Raw genomic sequence first — 24103 nt, 5'->3', positions numbered from 1 at the left:
GCGGTTGACGGTTAAGTATACGACGATCGTACTCTTTTATATTCTCAACATCAAGAAGATATGGCATCTCTTGATCTTCGGAAACTTTAAAATGCTTACGTTACGTACACATAAGAGTTACATGCGCGAGGAATTTGAATTTTTTTATATGTTTATTTTAAAACATAAAAAATTTGAATTTAAACAAAAATTCGAATTACATTAATTTAAATGTATCGTGGGAATTAATTGTTTTTTTTCTCATGTTCATCGTATAAAAGTTTCTCTCTCACAGAAATGTCTCTAAAGGATATTTTATAATCATTCAGACATTCTTTAATAAATATTTTTAGCTGTGTTGTATCGTCATCGTTTTATTTTTGGAACTCCGTAAAAGATCCGTGAAAGAATCCCCTTTTTCTATTGCGCCAAGTCATTCTAAACTTACGTTTTCCTCCCCTCAGTATTCATTTTAGTATTAAATTTCTTGCCTGTGCCAAGAGGGTAAACTCTTCATGTGTCATGAAGGATGATGGGATAGAAACGAAAACTTCTCGTAGCACATAATTCCGGCTATCTCCCTTGATGTTCTTCATTTATATTGTTTGTAAAGCGGAACAAATTGTTTACGCATCTATTGTCATTTTCAAGGAATTTGAATGTGTGCGGTCCTTTCCAGTTATAACTTTATTACATTTTATTCAAAGTCGATATACCAGTAGCATGAATATCTAACTAAATTTCATTCTACATAAAAATGTAATTGTTTTATAAAAGAAAGTTAAATTAAAATGTATAAAAAGTAATTAATTTTTATTAATATTTAACATTTATTAGTATTATAAAATTATTAAAAAGTAGCGTATTGAAGAAATTTCATTATTTAATGTTCATCCAATCTCTCGAATAAATTGAATGCTTGAATTTTGATTACTTTGATGTGTAATCAAAGATACACACATCGGACACAGATAATAGGACACAGTCCTATTCTTAGAATTTTCGAAAAGCAACGGTACTAACTACGCAATTCCGCATTCGTGATTTCAACGATAAGAATAACGGTATACGAAATCACGTCGATTAAGAATCCCATCCCCATGTGAGGAGGACCTAAATCTTGTCGACGACTCTCGTGTGAGAGAAAGAAAGGGACGCGGATAATCCCCGCGAAGTCAGGGCGCAGGATCGTAGGATCGCATAGTGCTTTCCTGCGCTTTCCTGTGTTGCGTGCGTATACTATTATAACTCGGTGAGGATGGCGTAGCGTAGAGAGGGTTGTACGCGTCGCGGGGGAGGGATGCACGAGGAACGAGAAAATGTGCGCGCAAGAGGGAGAGTAACCAGGAGGAGGGATGCTCGATAGAAGAGGAGAAAGGGAGGATGAGAGAGAGTGAGAGAGAGAGAGAGTGATCGAAAGGGTGAGAGCAGCAAGGGGAATACGGAGCACACGGTACGGAGCACCCCTCGTTTGCCTCGCCAGTGGTTCAGTCAGCGCTTCGCACCGGCGTCGCTTCGCTTCGCTCCTCGCTTGGGATTCCCATCGGGCACATCCTCGTGTACATCGTGTACATCGTCGCGTGCCCCCAGTCGCCTCGCGAAATCAATGAGCCCGCGACATATCGGCAGGCACATCTGGGCTTCAAGTAGACCCCAATCGTAAAGTCGCTGTAACGATACGAGAGAATCGCTGAGAGAGAGAGAGAGAGAGAGAGAGAGGGGGGGAGAGAGAAAGAGAGTTGGTACAACGATAGTCAAACGCGATAGTCAAAGCTGCCACTTGTCGCTGCAGCTAGGAAGAGAGAGAAAGAGAGGGAGATAGAGAAAAAGAGAGACGAGGAAGAGAGTGCATCGCGACGTGCAGCGAAAAGTGACAGATCGTGGAAGATCGAAAGGAGAAATCGAGGACCTGTACGGGTCCTTAACGTTCAGGATAGTGCATGTCTCGGACCTCGTTTCTTAGTTTTTCCTCCGGCAACGCTTTGTCCACATTCCTGAGGTAAGCCATGTACAAGCATAGCATGCGTTTGTGTAATAGTAAGAGAATAATGAGACTTATACTTTTTAATTGCATCATTTCATACTGCAATCATTTTGGGTCTACGAATCAAATTTATTTTACAATGAGAAAAGCATTTTTACAATCTTCATCAGGCGATACGAACTATGGAAGTAATTAACTTTAATTTTAATATCCACAGATTGTTTTCTAATATACTAGATGATTTTCAAATTATTTTTGATAAATTAAAATAACTTTTGTATACATACGCAGTAATATTTCAGATGGGAAAGGTATAAATATTTTTTGGAGAAAAAGTAAAAAAATATAAAACTTTAAAGTCGTTGTGAATCAACGAAATATAATAATTATAAAATTATATTATTTTGCAAGCTTTCCCGTCAGAATATGCGTTAAAAAAAACATGTCATATCATGTCGCAATTAATCTTAATGATTAGTGATCGTGATTGAATACGGCCATAAACATGTTAAAACGTGCCGCTTTAACGTTCCCTTGAATGTCATATATCAGCTCCGTGATATATTGGCAGTGTGAGAAACGTCTTCAAGAGAAGATCCTCAATTTGTGATTTGATCTCCTATTTGCTCAATGTTCTGTCTGTTCGTCTAGCAATTCAAATCTTCCAATCCTTTACCTCGTTACTTTAAAAGAATACATTTTTCAGATATCTCATTGTTGAAATTGCAAAATCTCAAAGAAATAAATTTTTCCAAAGATATATCGCTAATTATTAATTATCGACTTTACTAATTTCTGTTTATATTTATACAAGATTATACTTTTAATTAAAAGATGTATTTTATATAAGCGACATTTGCTTTGCATATTAAATAATCTTTTCTATAGCAAATCAATATTTTATCTCTGATTAAACAGATCATTTGACACATGATAAATTGATTTATTGAAATTTCTTTAATGTTCTGGAATTTTAGACATTAAGTATTTTTTATTAATGTTAAAAATCATGATTAGTACTAACTGCATTATTTATCAACAAAAATATGTATTGATGATTTAAAGAAAATACACTAATTTCTTATGTGTAATATTTATTTTTGCAATAGTAAATCATGAATATTTTTCATTTTAAACTTTTTATTTTATATACAAATATTGCAAACATAGGATTAAAAAGCAATTAACATAAGTTATATTCACGGATTAAATATATAAAAAACAGTAGATGAAGAGGTTGTTATTTTTTTCTAAATATCAGCTGCATAAACCGCAGCAACATGGATTTTATTATATATCGTATCGATAAAAGCGATTTAATCAAAAAAAAAAAGCCGCGACTGATCGTTGAACATAGAGATTTTCCGCTAAACGGTCGAGATAATCTCTCAAAACCCTACGTATACGCACATCATATACTCGCCTTCCGCAAATAGCGCAAAGTTTACACATGTATAAAGTAACTGCGCGACATTTTTTTCTCGTTCAAGAAAAACGCGCGGCTTTGAAAGAGTTAATAATTATGTGCCCGTGTAGCGCGGACTTTATTGATTCGCGAGCCGTAGGTCGCATCGTACATCTAATAAGTCATTACAACACGTGCTCGTATTTGAATATGTGACATTTGCAGTTTTATAACATTCTAGTCCCGAAAAAGCCGAAGAAAGCGGAGCTTATGCTCATATTTTTTCAATAATCGGTATATATTTTAGGCCAGTTTACGTATACGTGAATTTTTACATGTAAACTAAGAATCTTGAAAGAGATATATTTATATATATAATTATTTTCCTTGTATATTTATTAAAGATCCAAGACAGTGTAGCGATTATCTTTGATGATTCCACAATTATATTAATTTTAATACTTATCACTGTTGTATCAAGTATATATGTTGAGAATATTTCTTATTCTACTATGTATCGTAATTTTATTTTATTTTTCGCGACATCCAGCTTCAAATTTGAGAATTAGTTCATTCATTGTAGCATAGCGTTTATAGATATTGATACTACGACCCGCTATTCAACGAACGTAATATCCAAGTTCACTAAAGTCTCGTAAACTCAGCCTGGACTTGAGCCAAATCGAAATGCCATAGCACCATCGTCGTCGTGCATATAACTATATGCAGCCGAAACAGCTGTTAACCCGACTTGTTGCACCGTCAACAGATGTAAAGCACTGCAACTGGTGAACTTTATCGCGAATAGACGCTTCTTTATTTGAATTATAATTATAAATTATTAATTTGGAATATATAACTACATAAATTTCGTTTTAAAATTGAAATATTGATGGTTAAATTTGTTAGTCTTTTTTGCTCGTTACATTTTATTAAGTCAAAATATGGAAAATTATATTATATATATTATAACTTTATATATTTTTGCATATGTAAATGTGAATGTGGCATGTATAATATATTAATTTTATTAAAATAAAGAGAAAGATAAACAAAATTCACAAATGTAATGTAATATAAATATGGTATAATATAATATAAATGCGTTAATTATAAAAGTTGTTTACAATCGAATTTAATTAAGGAGAATTAAAATTAAATGATATAAAAAAATAACATTTTTTGAATGATTTTAAGCTGTTTTGTATCTTTATTTTTCTTTTTCTTTCTCTTTAATCTTCTTTAATGAAATATTACATTTTTCTTTTTTTATAAGAGATAATTAAGCATCTTTAAATTTAAATCTGACAATGAGACTATTTTTATCATAAAAAGTCAAGGATAAATGTTTATTGTAGAATTGTGGATTCTAATTTTAACGATTTTTAAATTTGATACACTCCTATAAAAATTGATAATGTCAATAATATTTAAAAATTATAATAATTTTGAAGTATCCTATTTTTTCGAAATACGAATACATATTCCTGCACAAAATATAGATAAATCTATTGACTTGAGGATAGAAAGTAATAGGTAATTTATAAGTTGTTCGGAAAATATATTTATTCAAGAGATATTAACTTTGCGAGATGCAGTTGGCATATTAATATATGCAAATACATACATTTATTCTGCTTTTTCATTGGTTTATCTTTTTAATTCAACACACATCGATTATTTTCTCTTGAAACAAGTTTAGATAGAAACTATCTTTGGAAAAGCTACAGAAAGCGAAGATATTATTTCTGAAATCCGCTCGATTTCTCGACCCAATAACCGAATTTATCATACTTGCGAGATAGAAGTCGTGAAGAAAACTCTAGCTATTTCAGGAAGTAGGCTACCGCGAAGATTATCTGTAACACTTGATAATGCATTCACGCGAATGCCATCTCGAATCTCGGAAAATCGTAATTGTGTCATGGGGACGGCAAAACCTATCTTATTCGATGAAAAAACTTTGATGGAATCTATTTCCAAAGACTGTTTGCGGTAAAAAAGAGCACAAATTTCCGTATCAATAATCCGCGCGTCGTCAAATTTCTCGCGGTACGTCGATCACTGGCGCCTCTATACGATGCGCTTTTGTGCATGCTTCCGATGCATCGTTACGATCGTTACGATACGCGAATTTTCGGTTCAAATGACAATTACTCAATAGGGCAGTAATCTTGTCATATATCCCGTTACACGTATCGCAAGAAATAACACTGGGCGTGGCACAGCAGATATAGCAGCAAAATGAGAAATATTTGTACATGATATACAAGGATATATTTTTGGTCTTAATTTAATGCAATTTATTTTTTTATTATTAAGTTTGCGCGATCGATATTTTCTGTAGTTCAGCTTCTTAATATATTCAATATTAAATATCGTGGTCAAATTAAAATTTCCAAGAAGTAGACTTGACTTGAGTTTAGATGAATAATGAAGTTTCGTTATTCAATTTCTTCTCGGAGGCTTAGTTTGAAAGAAAGGTCTTTTACTTTCGAGCGCTTACAACGGTATCTAGCTGTCGATGTATTTTTGTGAAGAAAAGATTGAATTAGATTGAAAAAGATTAATTACGGACCAATCCCGTTAAAATTAAGGTCAAAAATTCCAAGGCGGATAATAAAAAATTCCACGTTTAATCTATGAAATACTATTTACCGTAAGCAATTAAAAATGGTACATTGACATCGAGCCCGGCTGATTGATTACAGTCGATTATCGATCAGCAACCGATGCGGGATTGTTGTGCTCTTTTTACATTTCTGACACTTGTAAAATACGAATAAATATGGAGAGGGGACAAACATACGAATAAAGGTGCGGAGAGCCCGGAGTGCGACGAATGCGGTTGTTGAATCGCGATATTATCGATCAATAGGGACAATCAAGCTCTTAATTACCGGGACGTGACCTGGTCGGTCGGAATTCGGTGCCCAGCTTTTCGTCAATTAGTTCATCGCGTGAAAGCATCCTTCCTTACTCGCAACGACTCGCGGGTTGAAAATAAATTTGCGTCCTCTCAACGTCGTTTCTTCTCTAAAATTATACCCCGCTTATATATCATGTCAGATATCTATATCCATACGCAAAATCTCGTATTCCACGTGCATAAGGAACTAAATTCACGAGCGAAAATTCGCGATGTGAAGACGACCCATATCAAATACCTCGGTCATTTCCCTTCGTCTGCTATTTCCTTGATCTCTCTTTCTGAAGACGATTTAATGAAAATTTAATCGGACGTAATTTGATTCTACTACTTCTTTCAACTTTAAATTTCTTAAACGTAATTAACATTTACTTCAAATTAGCTGAAGAATAAATTGTATTCTTATTTCATGAAATATTCTAGACTTTAATTATATTGATTGCGTTGATATATTTTTCCTCAAAACGAATCTACTTCAGATTCAAGCGGATTACTTTGTATTCGTGCAAAAATTTAGAACATTCTATACATATTGTACGCGGGTATTGCCGAAGTTACTTTCGTCGATGCAGGACTTCTTTAGCTATCACGGCCGACGTTGACAGGTGTATCTATCTACATAATGTTTGCTCGTAAACTCATGAATCGCTTTCGGTCCCTGCTGCTATCGTAGATTGTTGCTTATAGCTTTATTCAAATATTACAACGTTACTCAAGATAAGGATGTTGGAAGCGACAATAATAATAATATTCGCTACAATGATGTATAGCCTGAAACTCGCAAACGAAACAATCGGCGAGAGCTGAATCTCTCTCAAATTACGACCCGAGCAAGCAAAAGCACTCAGTAGCAGAACGTTGGCGAATAGTTAGTCCCGAGTTAAGTAACGAGAGGCGAATGGCAAGATATTGGAGAGAAAGAGAGGCAAAGCGAGGGAAAGAGAGGGAGGTGGAATCACTTTTCTATTTTCGGAATGGATGAAACAGCGTATCTGTACCATCTAATTACGACGGGTAATTTATTGGCGAATTGAGAGCTCCGGGGATTCATCTTTACTCGATTATCGCATGCATTAGACAGACCTTAAAGGCTATTCTGTACCGCATTTTATTGCGATATTTGTGTCGTTTTGTAAAACATAGAGTGAGTAGCATACACATGTATAAATTAATAAATTAATTATAAACAAAGAATTAATAAATTTATCGTGTGAGGTAAAACAAGTAATAATTAATTACAAAAAATATTAAACGGGGAGATTGCATTGCACATTTAATGGTTTCTTCGGATTTTAAGTCAGCCGAGTATAAAGTATGGAAAGAAAGACTCTTGGAAGAATGGCTTTTAACTGACATCTTTAACCACCTTGTTTCCGTGGCTCAGGCGATATCAGAACGAACGACCTGACGGTAAAGGGTATCACCCTAGGATTAAATGGGGCGGAGTAATCGTTTACCGCCGTAATTATATACTTGCATAACTCTAGGTTCATATAATATTACTGCTCGCCGTGGCAAAAATTATAGGAAGCTGTGGAATTATAGGAGCGCGCGTGACGCGGAAGTTTTTAATCGCATGCCAAATCGAGCGAATGAAATATGCTGCGATGATTAACGAATAAATAAAATATATTATCAATAATCTATTATTCATTTCTCAAATAAAATATACAGTAGTTACATATGAAATATTACTAGATGATATATCTGGCAAAATGCATTATGTATACAGATGATTTAGTGCTTTATAAATGCAAGTAAACTATTATAGATACATAATAAATAGAGCAGAGAGAGAGAGAGAGAGAGAGAGAGAGAGAGAGAGAGAGAGAGACAATTTCCGTTCAGAATTTATCGTGTACTACGTATTACTAACGGTGAACAAAACATTGTATCGCGTAATCGATCGCTTTTAGAACTGTCGATCGCGTAATGACAGCATATTATGTAAGTTTCGTTAAGCTACAAACACCTGTGCAAATATCGGCCACTACTTCGACCGATCCCGCTTGCCCAGAAAATATTATGTCACTGAATCGTTAAACACGCACGCGGATGTTTAACGTGCGTTGACAGTCGAATCCGCTTAGTGCGATTAAGCTACGTAACATTAAGAGGATAACGTTCCACGATACACTCGGAACTTTGTTATCGATATCGCACGTTGAGAACAAACGTCTATGATAATCCGATTGTCTATGTTGCCGACAATATCCAGACACGATCGATATGCCTTGCTGTTCGCTTATATCAGAACCTGTGCGACGGATCGCTGGCGTTAAGAGATCAATCTTTCTCAAACTCTCGTGTGATAAGAGCCTTGTTGTGGAACGTAATCGTAAAATCGATAGCACACACACACACACACACACACACATCTAGGGTATAGATATTTGTCGCTCATTCTTTTTTCACATTGTGTTATATCGTGACTAGAACGATACAGAATAGTATAACGAGACAGAGAGTTTAAACTTCGCGAACATAACGAATTCTTTGGGAACGTAGAATCTCATTAATCCACTTTTTTTAATGCAATCGTTTAGTAGAGATTAAGATCTACAACTAACAACGTCCCGTTATCTTTAATTTAATCTCTTTTAAAGTAAAGGCATATAATAGAAATTTGTATGCATTAGCTTGCCTCACTGCAGACTTTTTAGCTTGTAAATTTCTAATGTCACTGCTAAAAATATATGAGAGATGCATTGTGCACTGAGAAAAAGGAATTGTTGAATTAAATAAATAACTTTAGTTGACTTCTATTTTGTTAATTCAATGCTAAAATTGTCTAAATAACAAAAAATGTGTTTTAATTAACAAAATAAGTGATTGAGACACTTGAATCAATTAGTTGAATGGGTATAGTTGCATGAACACCATTATGTGTTACTGGAACTATAAAGATATGTTGAATGAACTGAATCAAAATCTGAGTAACTGCACATATTGTTAAACTAAAAAATTTGGAAAAACAATTTTGATGGTTTGAAACAATCAAATATTCCATTTTATTAATCTTGTTCGCATATTACGATGAACTAAATCTTCAGTTAGATACAAGATATATTACAACTAATAGTCTGAACTTGATGTAACGAAATAATGATTTGAGAGAAATCATAAAACAATTAAATACAATTTATACATTTACTTAATTGAATCAATTATTGTATTGATTCATTTACTTCGCCCAAACAGATTTCTAGTTCTCACTATATCTATTTCAGTTGATCTAAAATAATATTTAGTTCAATTAACTACTTTTCATTATTTCAAACAATTATGTAATCTTATTATTCGGCCTGTATATGCTGTTGGCAGCCCGTGACCGCCGGATTTAGTTTATTCAACAAAATTTTTAATGTTTTTACAAAATTTTTTTCTCAGTGTGTGATTAAATAGCTCGAATCTCTGTATATTTTCGGTCGAAGCGATTATCCGTGACTCCTCCGGGGAAGTCGGATAGATACGAGATAGTGACGAGCTCTAACATCTGCATTTACACAGTCTCCGTAGTTTAATCTAGTTTCCACCCTCCTATCATCAAGGCCTATTACCATTTGTACAGAGTATTCATAGCTAGACTGTAAGCAGATCGTTACTACTCCGCTCAGGACTCGTCCTTGTCTTCGAAATTGAAACAAAAATCGATGATTATTATCTCGGTTGTTAATCATCTTGATATTCACGAAATATCTCAACATATCAAACACCGGTTGATTTAACTTCTGCCGTTTGCCTTTACAAAGGAATAAAATTAATAGAAATATATTTTTCTCCATGTTCTTTTATGAAATTATATTAAGAATGCTTGCTTTGCGAAAAATTCTTAATTCTTTGATTTAGTCTTACTTTAGTTTAAAAATTGCTCCTTTCTAGAATTTCTCCTACAGAAGTACTCCAGAAGAGAAAATATAAATCTTGCTCTCTTACATGTTAGATCTAATTCGAGAAGAGGAAATAAAGCTGTAGTAGATACGAGATTAAAGTCAACCGATTTCGTTGAAAGCGTTTATAAATCCAATCCTAAAAATAGTAACAGGGACACGTTCGACTTTTATTTCGAGGGATATTTGCGCGACGAGAAAAGATACGCGAATGGAAGAAAATGTCGATACTCCTGAGACGTATCGTGAGACGAATAACACTCGTCACACTTGCACGAAGATAAAATATGACATTAGAAACGATCCAGCCGATATACATATGCTTTCCCGTATTTCGTTTTCCATACGTTTACAGTTAATACGGCGAAAAAGGGGAAATATAACTTCCCATTTCTCCGACATAGAACAGAAATAAACCGACATCGACGTAATAATAGCCTTCGACACTGAAACAATTGTGGTCAGTAATTGCGATCTTGCTCGGAGGTTTAAGAGCTCAACGACGCGTTAACGACCGAAATACTGCACAAATGGGCTCCCGAACGTTGTTCAAAATAAGGACGAAACGAAATTCTTTTCTACTCACGGCGCGATTTACGTCGCCGTTTGTTAAACTACAATGAACGTGTCGGAGTGAATCGTACCTATAATTATCGTCGAGTATATACGTAGCGAAGATGAAACGCGTTCAATTACATTTAAAATTGGTTACCACATTCTTGAAGAAAAAGGTAAAAAAGGAGAAAATAATAAACGTGCGACGTGTTTTAATAGGAGCTTTAATAATTGCTACCCACACCCTCAGCGCGATGGGCATCAGGTGTCCTATTTAAATATTTATAAAGCTTCACCTCCTGCGTATCGTCTCGAAATTGAAGTACGCGAAGCGGCATGCTGCTTTGTCAGAGGTAAATTTGCCGAGCAACGACAAGTATCAAGTTTACTTCATGTATTTTTCAAAGAAACGTGTCCGTGGGGATCCTCGATCAACAATCCGTATCGCGCTACAATTTTCTTCTATTTACTCAATTTTTAAGGAAAACTCGAATTAATTTATATTTGACGTATAATTGATAATAAAATTTTACAAGTAGCAGTTTGTAAAATCAAAAGAAATCGAAGATATTTATGATATTAGAAATTGATGGTAAATAATTATTTATAAATAAATAATACTATGCTTGAATCGATGTAATACTTTTTATATTTATAAGTTTAGTGGCACTAAAATAAATTTGAAGTTTTTAATAAAAATGTAAAGTTATTTTATCTTTCTCTCTTAAAGAGAAATCGTACAATTAAATAAAATGACTCGAGTAACGTCGCTATATTATTCATAAAATAATACTGTCTTTGTCCCTCTTAATATATCTTCTCTAACTATCGTGCGTAAAGCGGTGTTAAGCAATATTCATAGAACTTGCTTCGTTGCAATCATTAGTCCTCTATTCAAGGCATCCAAGTTAGAAATGCTCAGCGTTATGGTAAAGGCATAACGCGTTCTATTATCCTGCCAGTTTCTGCAACTGAGTCGCGTTTGCGAATATCCAAGTCGCAAGAATAAACTTTTCGAAGACGAACACGAGGAAGAATGTTATCGTTCATCGTAGGGAATCCTTGCTATTTAAGTGCGAAGCCTCTCTTCTCTCGATATTGGCATTCAAAATATGAAATTTTTATGTGATGAAAATAAAATTCTAATATTATTTCTGTAATAAGTGTTTAAAGATTTAACGTTTTTTTTTAAAATTGTATAAGTTTCAAGAAATACAATTTTAGCAGAATTTATTTCTTCTAAATTATATATATATATATATATATATATATATATATATATATATATTATATATTATATATTAAAAAAATACAGATAATATTTTTTACTCATCTTTATACTTTGTAACAATTTTTGTAAAAGAGATATACGAATATTTTTGAATTATGTGAATTATGCGGTGCTTACTTTTGTTTCCTACGTTTTACATGCATGAGTACACAAGGTGTGTCAGGTATTTCAAATTTATCTTAAAATATTCCTGGATTTAAGGGACCCTATATATATATATATATATATTATATATTATATATTAAAAAAATACAGATAATATTTTTTACTCATCTTTATACTTTGTAACAATTTTTGTAAAAGAGATATACGAATATTTTTGAATTATGTGAATTATGCGGTGCTTACTTTTGTTTCCTACGTTTTACATGCATGAGTACACAAGGTGTGTCAGGTATTTCAAATTTATCTTAAAATATTCCTGGATTTAAGGGACCCTCTCCGATTCTCATGGCATCTACACTATTGCACAAAGTTCCTCGTTTATTTAACAAATTCCCTCTAAACTTTTTCGCGAGTATAACAAGCATTCTCGTTAAACTTTGTAAAATATGTAATGTCCACCAAGGGCAACATTCAGCAATGATTTATTGTTGATTAAATTGTTTAATTATGGAAGCATATTGGGCAAAAATAAAAATACCACGTCACACTTTACAACTGTTTCATATTTTTTTTTATCTCGAAAAAAATTATTTTTTTCTCAATATTATTATTGTAGGAACAATTTTCGGATATTCTAACATCAGCAGAAAGCAAGAAAAATATTCAAGAGGAGACTCGCGTGAGATTCTAAAACGTATCTGGAGTGCTGGCCCTGCATTTTATTTTCCCTCGGCACTTTAATAAAAGTACTTTTGCCAAAGTCTTCTGCCACGAATCAATCCAAGAAAATCCAATCGTTCGTGCCCCATGCATTCATCTTTGCTTGGATCTCGAATATTCTCTTCTTTCTACGCTTCGCAATTCCTTCGGGATAAGATATCGTCTGCTGTCTGGACATGGATTGTTCTTTTTCTTCTATTGAAAGAAAACCAAGCTTGAGACTATTAGAGACAACATTGTTGGTCACATTGTATGCAAAGAACTATGTAATATTTTATTAAGTTTACAAACAATTTTTAAAATTCAATAAATTTTTGAAAATTTGATCGAAGGTTGTTTGTAGTCTCGCATTAAACGCGAAATTTGTACATTATTAGTGTTTTATATGTAACGTAAATAATCGAAAATTTATATTGAAATCAACATTTATATTGAAAACCAAAAAAATATAAACAATACTAACTCTCTTTCGATTGAAATATTTTTTTATATTATCGTTAGTTGTTGAATTTGTGTTTTTACAAAACAAAGAAAAGATATTTCAATCTAAAAATGTATCTTTAAAAATTCATTTAGGAAATATAAAATGCTACATAATATTTTTTACGTAACGCTCTATTATATGAAATACAGGTTGTTTTTGTTTCATTTCAGTAAATTAAATCATGCGAGAACTTTGAGATTTTTTTTTATATTATTGTTAGTTGTTGATTTTGTGTTTTTACAAAACAAAGAAAAAGCTATTTCAATCTAAAAATGTATCTTTAAAAGTTCATTTAGGAAATATAAAATGCTACACAATATTTTTTACGTAACGCTTTATTACATGAAATACAGGTTGTTTTCGTCTCATTTCAGTTAATTAAATCATGCGAGAACGTTGAGATTTTTTTTATATTATGGTTGGTTGTTGATTTTGTGTTTTTACAAAACAAAGAAAAAGATATTTCAACCTAAAAATGTACCTTTAAAAGTTCATTTAGGAAAAATAAAATGCTACACAATTATTATTTTTTACGTAACGCTCTATTACATGAAATGCGAGTTGTTTTCGTCTCATTTCGGTTTCTTAAATCATGCAATAACTTTGAAATTCAACACAATACATACACATACACACACATGATGTCCCAAGAGCGAAGAGTAAAAGGGATTAAGGATTAATACCGCATTTACAGAAGGTGTAATTTCCATTTTCTCCATAGCTGGAGGCGTGCGGCCGACTTCTGTGCTGCGTGCAGAGGCTCTGCAAAGGCAGAAGTGCAGCCGACGAGCCCGCCGAGCATCGGATCAACGCTCGCGGTCGTCGAGGAGCGAAAGCGGAACCGGAGCTGGTGGAGGGTCAGGGTCCCTCAGGCCCGGAGGATGGAATGCTCGCTATGCCCGTCAGCCCGAGTCCCGCATCCACCTCGTCGCAGGAAGACGCTTGCAAGCCGCCACCGCGTAACTGCTACCGCCTCGTTATGCTCGGCAGTGCCCGCGTTGGAAAGACCGCCATTGTAGCACGGTAAACGCGCAAAATTAACAAGTGGACGTTAAGTTCGAAACGATGATTTTTCTCCTTTATTCATCCTCGCGTCTTCTGACCGATATTTTTATAAATATCCTCTGTACATTCGATATTACGTGAAAATATTGTATTTATTTATCTTTAATTGTTTGCGTTTCCAATATTTTCCATTAGAATAATTGGTCGATTTTTGATGCTCGTTTACGTTGTACGAATTTTATAATTTCATACTATTCTGCACATTTCGTGCGTTCAATCTTCTAAATTCTGTTAGTCGTGCTCCCATTCGCAGATCGATTGCTAATAGCGCGAAACAATGTGATTCAATTAATCTTTGAACCGTGCTGCCGACTCACCGCTACGTTATTGTGTTTGCTGTTGTTACATGACCGCTGTCACCGCGCGATAGGATATCGAAAAACTGAGGCTGCGTTCCTAGGAACAAAGCGTAATTCTTTTGAACTGAATCGGCCTGTTAAAATTGTTAGCTAATCATATTTCGTTTTTCATCGAGAGACAAAATGGAGAGTTATTATGGAAACGATAAAATCTCTCGTTCGCCGTCCGATATTCTGCGTCTAGGAATGCCGAGACTCCGTGAAATGTCGAAAATTTGCAGTTTCGCCAGCTTGAAGTTATGTCGACTATCCAGAATTAATCGCAATTATGCAGCTCTTAAATGCTAAGCGCATTTATCGTTCACATGGACATAGATAGGAACCTAACGAGTCTAAACGAGTTCAAAAAAGCAAGACAGATGCTTATCCTTTTGTCCGCGAACGTGACTTTTTAAATACTTTATTACAATTAATTTCTCGTTTACTGTTGGATTTACATCAGCTTCTCAAATACGTTTATGTATTTAATTAAACGAAGAGAAAAGCATTTTAATTTCAACAGTCAAGATACAGAGAATATTATAAAATTATGAAACACTGTTTTACTAACCGATTGTATAAAAAAAGTATTTTATAGAAACAGACGCGAGTTTAAATTTAAAATTTAAAAGATAATTATTATATAATAGAGAGAGAAAAAAGATTTATAAAATGTAGGCATTTTTTTCTCTTTCTTTTTCGAAATAACGAAACGCCTACGCGGTTAAAATCTCCGCTATTTACATTTCAGATTTCTGTTCAACAAATTCGAGGAGAGCTACACGCCGACGATAGAGGATTTTCACAGGAAACTCTACAGGATCAGAGGCGAGGTTCACCAGCTTGATCTGCTGGATACAAGCGGAAACCATCCGTTTCCGGCAATGCGACGATTGTCCTTCCTGACGGGTAAGTCTTACTCACCAACTTACCTCCCCGGAGAAATGCACTGCTTCGTTTCAAGGAGATATCGCATTTATAGCGCTGCAAAATTTTTCAAGACTATATTCCTATCGATATTAAAATTCAATGCTGAATAATGACGTTTAACTTTTATTTAATAGCCCGGGAAAAATTAATGGATATTTAACTCTTGTACGAGCGGATAAAAATTGCAATTTAGCGGGAGACGTGCAAATGCACTGCGATGCATTTTGTATGAGAATACGCCAGATTGTGGTAGATAGAAAATCAGTCATGAAGACCTCCAGACGCTTTTTTGCTGAATATAGTTTCAAATCTTTGAAAATTTTAAATCTTTAAACATTTTGAATCTTTAAATCCACGGTTGCGATGTATATAATGATGTTCTAAAGATTAACACTTGTGCTTAACTCATATTTGAATTTTGTATCGGCGCGTTTTCAACGGTGGAAAAAAACTTTCGTTTCTCAGTAGCGAAAAAATGAACCATACTGATCTAACGAAGAAAAAACGCACCGAATGTCAAACTTGCGCTTCGTAAGTTTCACAACTCTTACGAAATCTCATATCCCCGGTAACGACAGTTTCCTACGCTGGAAAAAGTTCGAGGAAGCCTGCCCGGAGTAATGTCGGTTGTTACCGGAATTTCAGCAAGCTTCCAAATATGAAGTTACACGCTGTATATTGCATAAATTTCGATTAGTCTTGCAAAATCGAGGTTCATACGCTACACTAAAAATACAATTTTTAACAATTAAAAGTCTCACAAATATAGCCGAATTCACAAATATTAAAACAGTTGCATTTCGTCTATTTTTTTGTATTTATTTCTTGTCTATTTGAGTCATTCTAATTAGAAATATTTTTATTCAGATTGAATAATGGAGAAATTAGCATATCTTAAATTATAATCTTTTTTTATCATATATTTTTAATTTTTTTTATTGATAATAATACTAAATTATTTTTTTTATTGATAATAATAGTAAATTAGACTGTTTTTCATGATGAGTTTTTTTAAATACACTTGTTTGACCAATTGACTTTCTATATAATGTACAAGTGTCAATTTCTAAATATTGTACAATGGAGTACATTCTTATCTATTATATATTAGAGAGACATGACAATCCAATATAATGCCAATCTCCAAAGTTCGTTACAATATTCGACGCGTTAAGCGAAAATGGGATGTTCAATGGTTCGTGAGTCCGAAGGACGAGGGTGAAGACGGTGATAAGTGATCGATATCGAGTATCGAGAAGGATCTCGTATTCGCGAAACTCTGCGAGGGAATGTACGAAGGGTACGTTCGTTCGATAACTCAGTTTCGTCCTTCTTCTTTGCCATCTGGTAGCTTTGTCCCTACGGCACACGAGGCTGTTTGTGTTCTACTGATTTTGTACGTAGATCTCCCTTGTCCCTTGCGTCACGTCAACGTTGCCACCTGCACCTGATAACCTGATATCGGGCCATGCTGGACGTGCAACAATTGCATCAGCATCGCGCTTGTCAAGATAGAAGATGGGCCGAACTGAAAATACATATTTATGCTCGGACGTATATACATGCAAACGTCACGTCGACTTGCACAGAACATAATCTAAGTTGCGATCTATGCACACAATTCCCAAAACGACACTATCCGCAAGGCAATAGCAAGTTAGGAGCACGACATACAATTCAGAAATAAGAATAGATTGAAAAAATACTCAAAATAGACTTCATACTTAAACATTGCATAATTATTAATATATATTACTTATATTAATCTATATGTATTATTATATTGTAAGAATTTTTTTGTTTTACGCGATTAATATTTTATGTCCAATAAGGTAAATGGCTATAACTTCGTCAGCGGATATAATTTCGTCAGGCCTTCTTAAAATTAAATAAACGCGAGATTGCTTAATTTATTTAATTTTAAGAAGGCCTGACGAAATTATATTCGCTGACGAAGTTATAGCCATTTACCTTATATATTGCATCTCTTCAATTCTATAATTACACAAAAAAGATAATAACGTTTGTTAAAATTTATATGATTCAAAATTTTCGATGGCAATAAAAGAGTTTTCCCCTGGGCTCTAAGTAGTTCCGTCGGTTTTTTTTTTCTTTTTTGTATGAGCGGAGCTGTACAAATTGCACTGGACAGAGCCGATGCCAGTCTCTCGCGAATTTGTTCTACATGCGCCTGGAAACGGCCATGTATCGTCACATGTCGTCAATAAAGGTGACCTCACGTAGAAGCTCACGGCAGAATTAGACACGTAAATCCGAAGAATTTTTAAATTGCCGTCCGTGCGTGCGGAAATCAAGAGAGCCACCGTCGATGGGAATTTCATCGTGGCGTTTTTAGTTTTGTATTCCGTCCGACGCTCGTGCCGCTAGAAATTCCGCGCATTCGGCAAAGAGTCACGATTCCACGTTTTCTCGACCGCATTTTTTTCACAGCTCCATGAAGATCTTTTAATAATTCATAGACCTCTCAATCGATTGGCGAAAATATTTCGCGTATCAATATATGTTGAAATGATAAGTCCGCTTATTCTATAATCATCGCGTTTTATATCAAGAATTATTTATTTCCACGCATCGATTATAAATATATAATTGCAGATATTTTTCTTAAGAATTTTCTCTTGGTATAACAATTAATACATGAATATGTATAATCCTATGTATGCCGAAGTATAATTTCGTTGAATGCAATAATTTCATGCGCGATCAGCGCATCATTTTTTAAAATAAATTTGATCATTCGCAGACTTAAAAATGACTTACGCGAGTCGAAAATGTAAAAAAAAGGGAATCCGCCGGAATATGGCTGAACAAGAAGCGTGATATGACCCCGATTCGAAGACAATGAGTCTTCAGACGGGGCTCCGGCTATTGCGAGAAGAGAGAATTCCTTTCGACACCAAAGACACGAACTTTGCTGCATAATGGCTGACATACATATATTTTCATCTCGTGGTGCGAGGACAATATCGGACTAGCTTGTCGTGTTTCGCGGGAGTAAAATGTTTTGTGACGCTCCATGTGGTAGCTATAAACCGGTAGAGGATTTTCGAAATATAAAGGTTAAACTCTTAAAAAGATCCTGGATAATATAACGATAATAAAAGGAAACACAAATAAATAAATTACTGAATAAATGGTTTAGCTTTGTAGGTTGAAAATTCTATTTGCGAGGAAAATAAATCTTGTTATATTTTGTATTATATATATATATTATATGCTTTTAAGATAGAAAGATATCTCACGAAATTAAATTAAATTTATTTAGTTATGTATTTAGTCGTGTAATAATTATATATAATCGTGACTAATTATATTATAGATTTATCTTCATAGAAAGCTCTTATTTTCGCGCTTATAAGTACAGTTCAGGGCTGACACACATCTTTGTTACGAGATCAATAATTGTATATATAATAAAGTATGTATACATGTAATATACCAACTTATTTTGTCGCGTTTTATAAAATTAATAAGAAGTAAATAAAAGAGTAAATTAAATTAAATTAATAATAAAATATAACAACGTATAACTCTTAATTTAATCATAATTATTAAATTTACATAATGATATAAAATTATGATAAATATTTAATAGCAAAACATAAAGAAACGCTTTCCTCAAACTTTATTCCACTAATGCGTTGTCCACTAACGACAACGTTATTATTATATGAGATACTTAGCGGCATTTTAGCGAGAGAATGTGCGATAATAAAACCAAGTGGAGCCGTGTGCTGGCAAAGCGACGTTATTACCGAGCTTACCTTCTATACGCCCGGTTCGTCGAGTTTCCCCATCGGACGAGCTTTTTGTTCGTCCACAAGAGCAGCCAGTTGATTCTACTCGCCCTTTTGTCCGCGACGCATTTTTGCCGGAAACAAGCGGAAACAGTGCGCTTCGTAAACACGGGATCCGGAATCGTTACACGCCATACTACCGTTAGGATGGATTTATAAATAGTTATACAAGGGGGGAGAGACCGCACCTTGTCGCTATGGAAATAAATCAGTCAGAATAAATATTCATAATCCGTAACACACGCGTGTTTCGCATGTGACTCGCGTGACCGCTATAATTAGTCCGTATGCAACAGCGTGCAAGGACTCCCGTCCAGCTCGAAATAATTGCACTTGATGTCGCGTATAATAAGATTCGAAAGGGACGTACGAAAGAGGTTTAAAAGTTTAAAATTACCTTTTGCTGCGCGTATCGTGAAACACCGTTAAATAAACTCGCTCTATATAAGTCCACAAAAATACGAGTTATTCGAGTTGTATTTATCTGTATTTATTTATTAACACGTTGAAATATTCAATAATTTAGCGTTCTAAGAATAAATACACGAACGAGTAAGCGTGCTGTTCGGCGAATCGACCGGTTCAGATACGATAACCGATTTCGCAGGGGACCTCTTCGTCGTGGTGTTCAGTATGGACTGTCGGGAATCCTTCGAGGAAGCCATCAGACTGAGGGAAGCGATCCTCGAGACTAAAGTGAGCGCGACTCAAAGTGCCACGAAGAGCAGAAGGAGCCACTACAGTCTGAAGGTCCCTATGGTCATCGTGGGGAATAAATGTGATAAAGATGTAAAGTACGTCCGCTCCTGTTTTCAATTTTGGTCTCCTGAATAATATCGTTTCATTATTGCATCTGTGAGTGACATAATTATTTTAACGAATCTGTTGTTCACGTTATAGAACGGTCACGGTAGAGGAAGCCGAGCAATATTGCGTGAGTCAAGATGAATGCTGCATCTTTGTAGAGGCATCCGCGAAGCGAAATTATCACGTGGACGAGTTATTTTATCAGTTATTCGTAGTGGCAGGTCTACCTCTGGAGATGGCTCCGAATCACCATAGAAAGGTACCGCTTACCTTTGGCTCGCCGACCATGCTACCGCCGTCGCAGGTAAGTAATGATTAATGAATGATATGCTCGAGGTAACATTTAAAGATACGTTAAATTACAATTTTCTCAAGATTAATCAAACGCTTCTGTATTTGAAAGCCTCGCGAAAAATCCGATTAAGATCGACGAAGCGCGGAACGATACGGGTCTGTTGGTTTTTCGGAGTCGCATCGCGATCGATTAAACGAAGATTACCTTTCATGACCTTTCGAGGGATGGCTCAAGAGCCTCAAAGAGTGACGCTTTTGTTTCCAGCCGCGGCACAAAGCCACTCTCAGCATAAAACGTCGGCTGAGCGACGCTTGCGGCGTCGTAGCGCCGAACGTACGACGTCCCAGCATAAGGACGGACTTAATGATCATGCGGACGAAAACGTGCTCGCTCGCGACCGCGAACGAGACCAACACACCGGGATCCAGGATCACGCTTAGAACAGGAAGGATAGAGTCCAGGAAGGCCTGCACGATACAGTGATATTTCAAACAATTGTCACGCGCGCGGACAAATTTCTAAAAATATGAAAAATATGATAACGCGTTTTAAAGCGATCTTTAGAAACGGGTATCATTCTCTATTTATATGATCTTTGTACTTTTGCTTATTATAATTTTATTACAATTTTGTATTGGATACTGTCTCTGTCCATTTTAATTTATTGTATATATAATTAGCGTTTTTTATCATTATTATATCATTTTTAATCTTTCATAAAAATTTTAATCTTTTTAATCTTTGATAAAAATTGATTCTTTTTCAATATTTCTTGCGGGACGAGAAAAATAATGATAACTAAATTTGTGTTAATGGAAACCTCATATATGCGATCGAAACTTTCAGATCTACAATTGTCAGACTTCACTATAGTAATACACAGACAACGCGAAGCGAATACTCGCGAACGAAGATCGCCAAGGGAAAATCATATTTAAACCGACCACGCTACTCGCCTTAATTAATTAACGGAATATAGCTTTAGCATAATGTCCCGAAGGTAACATGTATAATTAACTTAAGATGTGATCGAGTGAAAGAAAGAGAGATTGAGAGGTAAGCCGCTACATTAATTAATCGTCGTCGATCAAACGCTAAACGGGAAATTGATACCTCGATTAAGGAGGATAAGATCGTTTGACATTTGATCGGAGGGTTCTCTGATAGCAGTGAGATGATTGAGTCGCAGGAGAGAGAAAGAAAGAGGAAAAAAGCGCGAAAGAGCACGTACTCTTTCTACTAAAATTTATATCGAAATTATTCTCGAGAAAATCTTTACGATGAAACGACAGTGCAAGAGAGTTGTCAGCGTTACGTCGTTATGAGATTGCGAAAAACGCTATGGAAAAAGCTTTCTACCGAATTGGTTAACTGCGCCCAGCCTTATTCGAGTTCCGACACGCGAAGAAGAGCATTTATATTTTCACATAAGATTTAGAATGTTATTAATTCTATTAAAGGCGCTTGATTAAAGAAATGAATATTTCGTCGTTTTCTTGATCGTTTTATCTTCTGTTAAATTCTTTCGTGTATCTAACGGATTTTCATTAAAAATAAATAGCCTTAAAATAAATTTTAATACATTTATGGCACATTTCGTATATTGTTCGTGCTCGGTTTGTCATCTTCGATTAGTGAGATCGCATTGTCAATGACGTGACACGCATTATATGTCACATGCGTACAAAGTCAATCGATACTTTTGATATGTCGACCTCCTTTTCTATGCATGTCAAATCTGTTAATTCGTATCGGACAAACGCATGCAAAATTTTCCTTTTATCGATTGCGTTTGAAAAATATACAGTTAAATTCCTTTTGTGTATTTGCGTAATTTAAGCATAATCAGAGATAAAAAGAAAGCAAAAATTAAATATGAAGATTTTATATCTGATTTTAGCAACATAATAGAAAATTTATTTATGAAATAGCTAACGTACAACTTTTTTTTCTTTCTGTCAAATTATCGTAAAAAGAATTAACATATTTAGAGCGAAAGTTATTTAATGAATATGAATTTGTTAAAATTGTGTATATGTATGTGTACGTGAAATTTATTCGTCAGTTGAAAAAAATATATTTTTTCTGTATAAGACTCATTCGATGAATTTGGCATTTGAACCGATGGGACATTATAGGCATATGTAGATTTGTGAATATTTGAAATATGAATAAGCATCCGTTCTCTTTCCATAAACTCGGCTATAGTTACTCTCTAAGGTACAATCGACGATTTGACCAATTAGGCGGCTCGTAAATCGATTACAATTGAAAGCAAGCGCAGAGCTACATTGCTGCAATCGGTAAAAATAAGAGAAAAAACATGATTATAGTCGCAAATATGTGCGATTGTGCTCGCATTTTTGTATCAAATAAATGACATTTTCTCCATATTTTTTCTACAATTTTTTGAACCGTACTTATATCTAGCCTCCAAATAAAAATGCTAAAACATGCATTTTTTTAAAGAAAAAAAATTTCTCTCATCGAAGATAATATTGTGATCAATTTCTAAAGCGAGATTTGGATTTAAGGCTTGCTCTGATCACTTTGAGCGAGAAATTGATTTAAACCAAATTTCCATCATTAACGCTGCGGGCTACCATTTGTCGATTATTGCCTCCGGCAATCTATCTCATTGGTTTGATGGATAATTCTTCAATCGAATTTTCTCAATTATTAATTGCTTTGATATGGAATAGAAATAATCGTTATAACAAGATGAAAACGATACAAATCTGAATGTATTTATTAAATTTTCAAGAAAATTTCATTGCGTATTAAAATAATTTCATATACGTGTATCTGATCGTGATTTTACAATTAAAATAATAAAATAGCATCACACAATTTAATGTGTTTTAAAATTGTGTTTCCTTTTCAAAGTCAAATAGGAAAAACATAATGATAATATTATGAAAAGGACCCAGAGCAGGGTTGAAACATTGTCGACAGTACATTTTAAACATATATTTTTGCGCTTCTTATTGTATGTAAGATAAATAACATTTTACAAAGTTTCTATCATAATATATTATTACTATCACGCACCATTACCTGCGTCTTTGATTCCTAGTCTTCTTTTACTTCTTATTTTATAAATATTTCATTAATATAATTGAGATTTTAAATCGGAAAATTAATTTTTATAATTAATATTGATCACTTACATTCTTTGGCGTTTTTAATAAGAAGAAATCATAATTCTCGTTGAAATTAAAAGCACTAGAGAAGCGTTTTGTTATCTGAAAACTAACACAAGTGAAGTTCAATAAAATTAGAATAAAAAGAGACGTGAATGAGTTTTCATTGTTCGATTGAAAACAACGACGTACAAAAATGGTACACTCGAGATAACCATGTTTAAAATATGACAAAGTATGCTAAAATCTTTTTTCTTTGATGAAATATTTAATATGATACTAATGATACTTTGTTGTATATAAATAATTTCATAATTATTTACTGCTTCAAGAGTTTGACAAAAATTTTTGATATTAATATACTT

General features: G+C 34.3%; 1 protein-coding gene and 1 long non-coding RNA gene across 2 annotated transcripts in view; one reads left to right on the top strand and one right to left on the bottom strand.

The window, feature by feature from the left end:
- Positions 1 to 963: 963 nt before the first annotated feature.
- LOC145967068 (GTP-binding protein Rhes) lies at positions 964 to 23216 on the top strand. Its single transcript, XM_083091697.1, has 6 exons — positions 964 to 1978; positions 14064 to 14365; positions 15497 to 15654; positions 20101 to 20287; positions 20394 to 20604; positions 20860 to 23216. The coding sequence occupies exons 2-6, from the start codon at positions 14229 to 14231 to the stop codon at positions 21076 to 21078; spliced, it is 912 nt and encodes a 303-aa protein (XP_082947823.1). The 5' UTR covers positions 964 to 1978; positions 14064 to 14228; the 3' UTR covers positions 21079 to 23216.
- The window catches only part of LOC145967076 (uncharacterized), a 33753-nt gene continuing 11156 nt past the window's right edge, over positions 1507 to 24103 (bottom strand). Inside the window, exon 3 of the long non-coding RNA XR_014437286.1 lies at positions 1507 to 1647. This is a non-coding gene — a long non-coding RNA (uncharacterized LOC145967076). The remainder of the gene's footprint in view (positions 1648 to 24103) is intronic.

Source organism: Camponotus vicinus, unplaced genomic scaffold, assembly GCF_025532165.1.
Source record: "Camponotus vicinus isolate PSW18456_S1 unplaced genomic scaffold, iyCamVici1.0 SCAF_2, whole genome shotgun sequence".
Lineage (NCBI taxonomy): Eukaryota > Metazoa > Arthropoda > Insecta > Hymenoptera > Formicidae > Camponotus > Camponotus vicinus.
Note: the sequence above shows the minus strand (reverse complement) of the source record. Positions and strands in the feature narration are given on the sequence as shown.

Coding starts and splice junctions, on each gene's coding strand:
- LOC145967068 (XM_083091697.1), top strand. CDS start 14,229: ATGCTCGCTATGCCCGTCAGCCCGAGTCCCGCATCCACCTCGTCGCAG. Junction 14,366..15,496: donor AAGACCGCCATTGTAGCACG/GTAAACGCGCAA, acceptor TTTACATTTCAG/ATTTCTGTTCAACAAATTCG. Junction 20,288..20,393: donor AAATGTGATAAAGATGTAAA/GTACGTCCGCTC, acceptor TTCACGTTATAG/AACGGTCACGGTAGAGGAAG.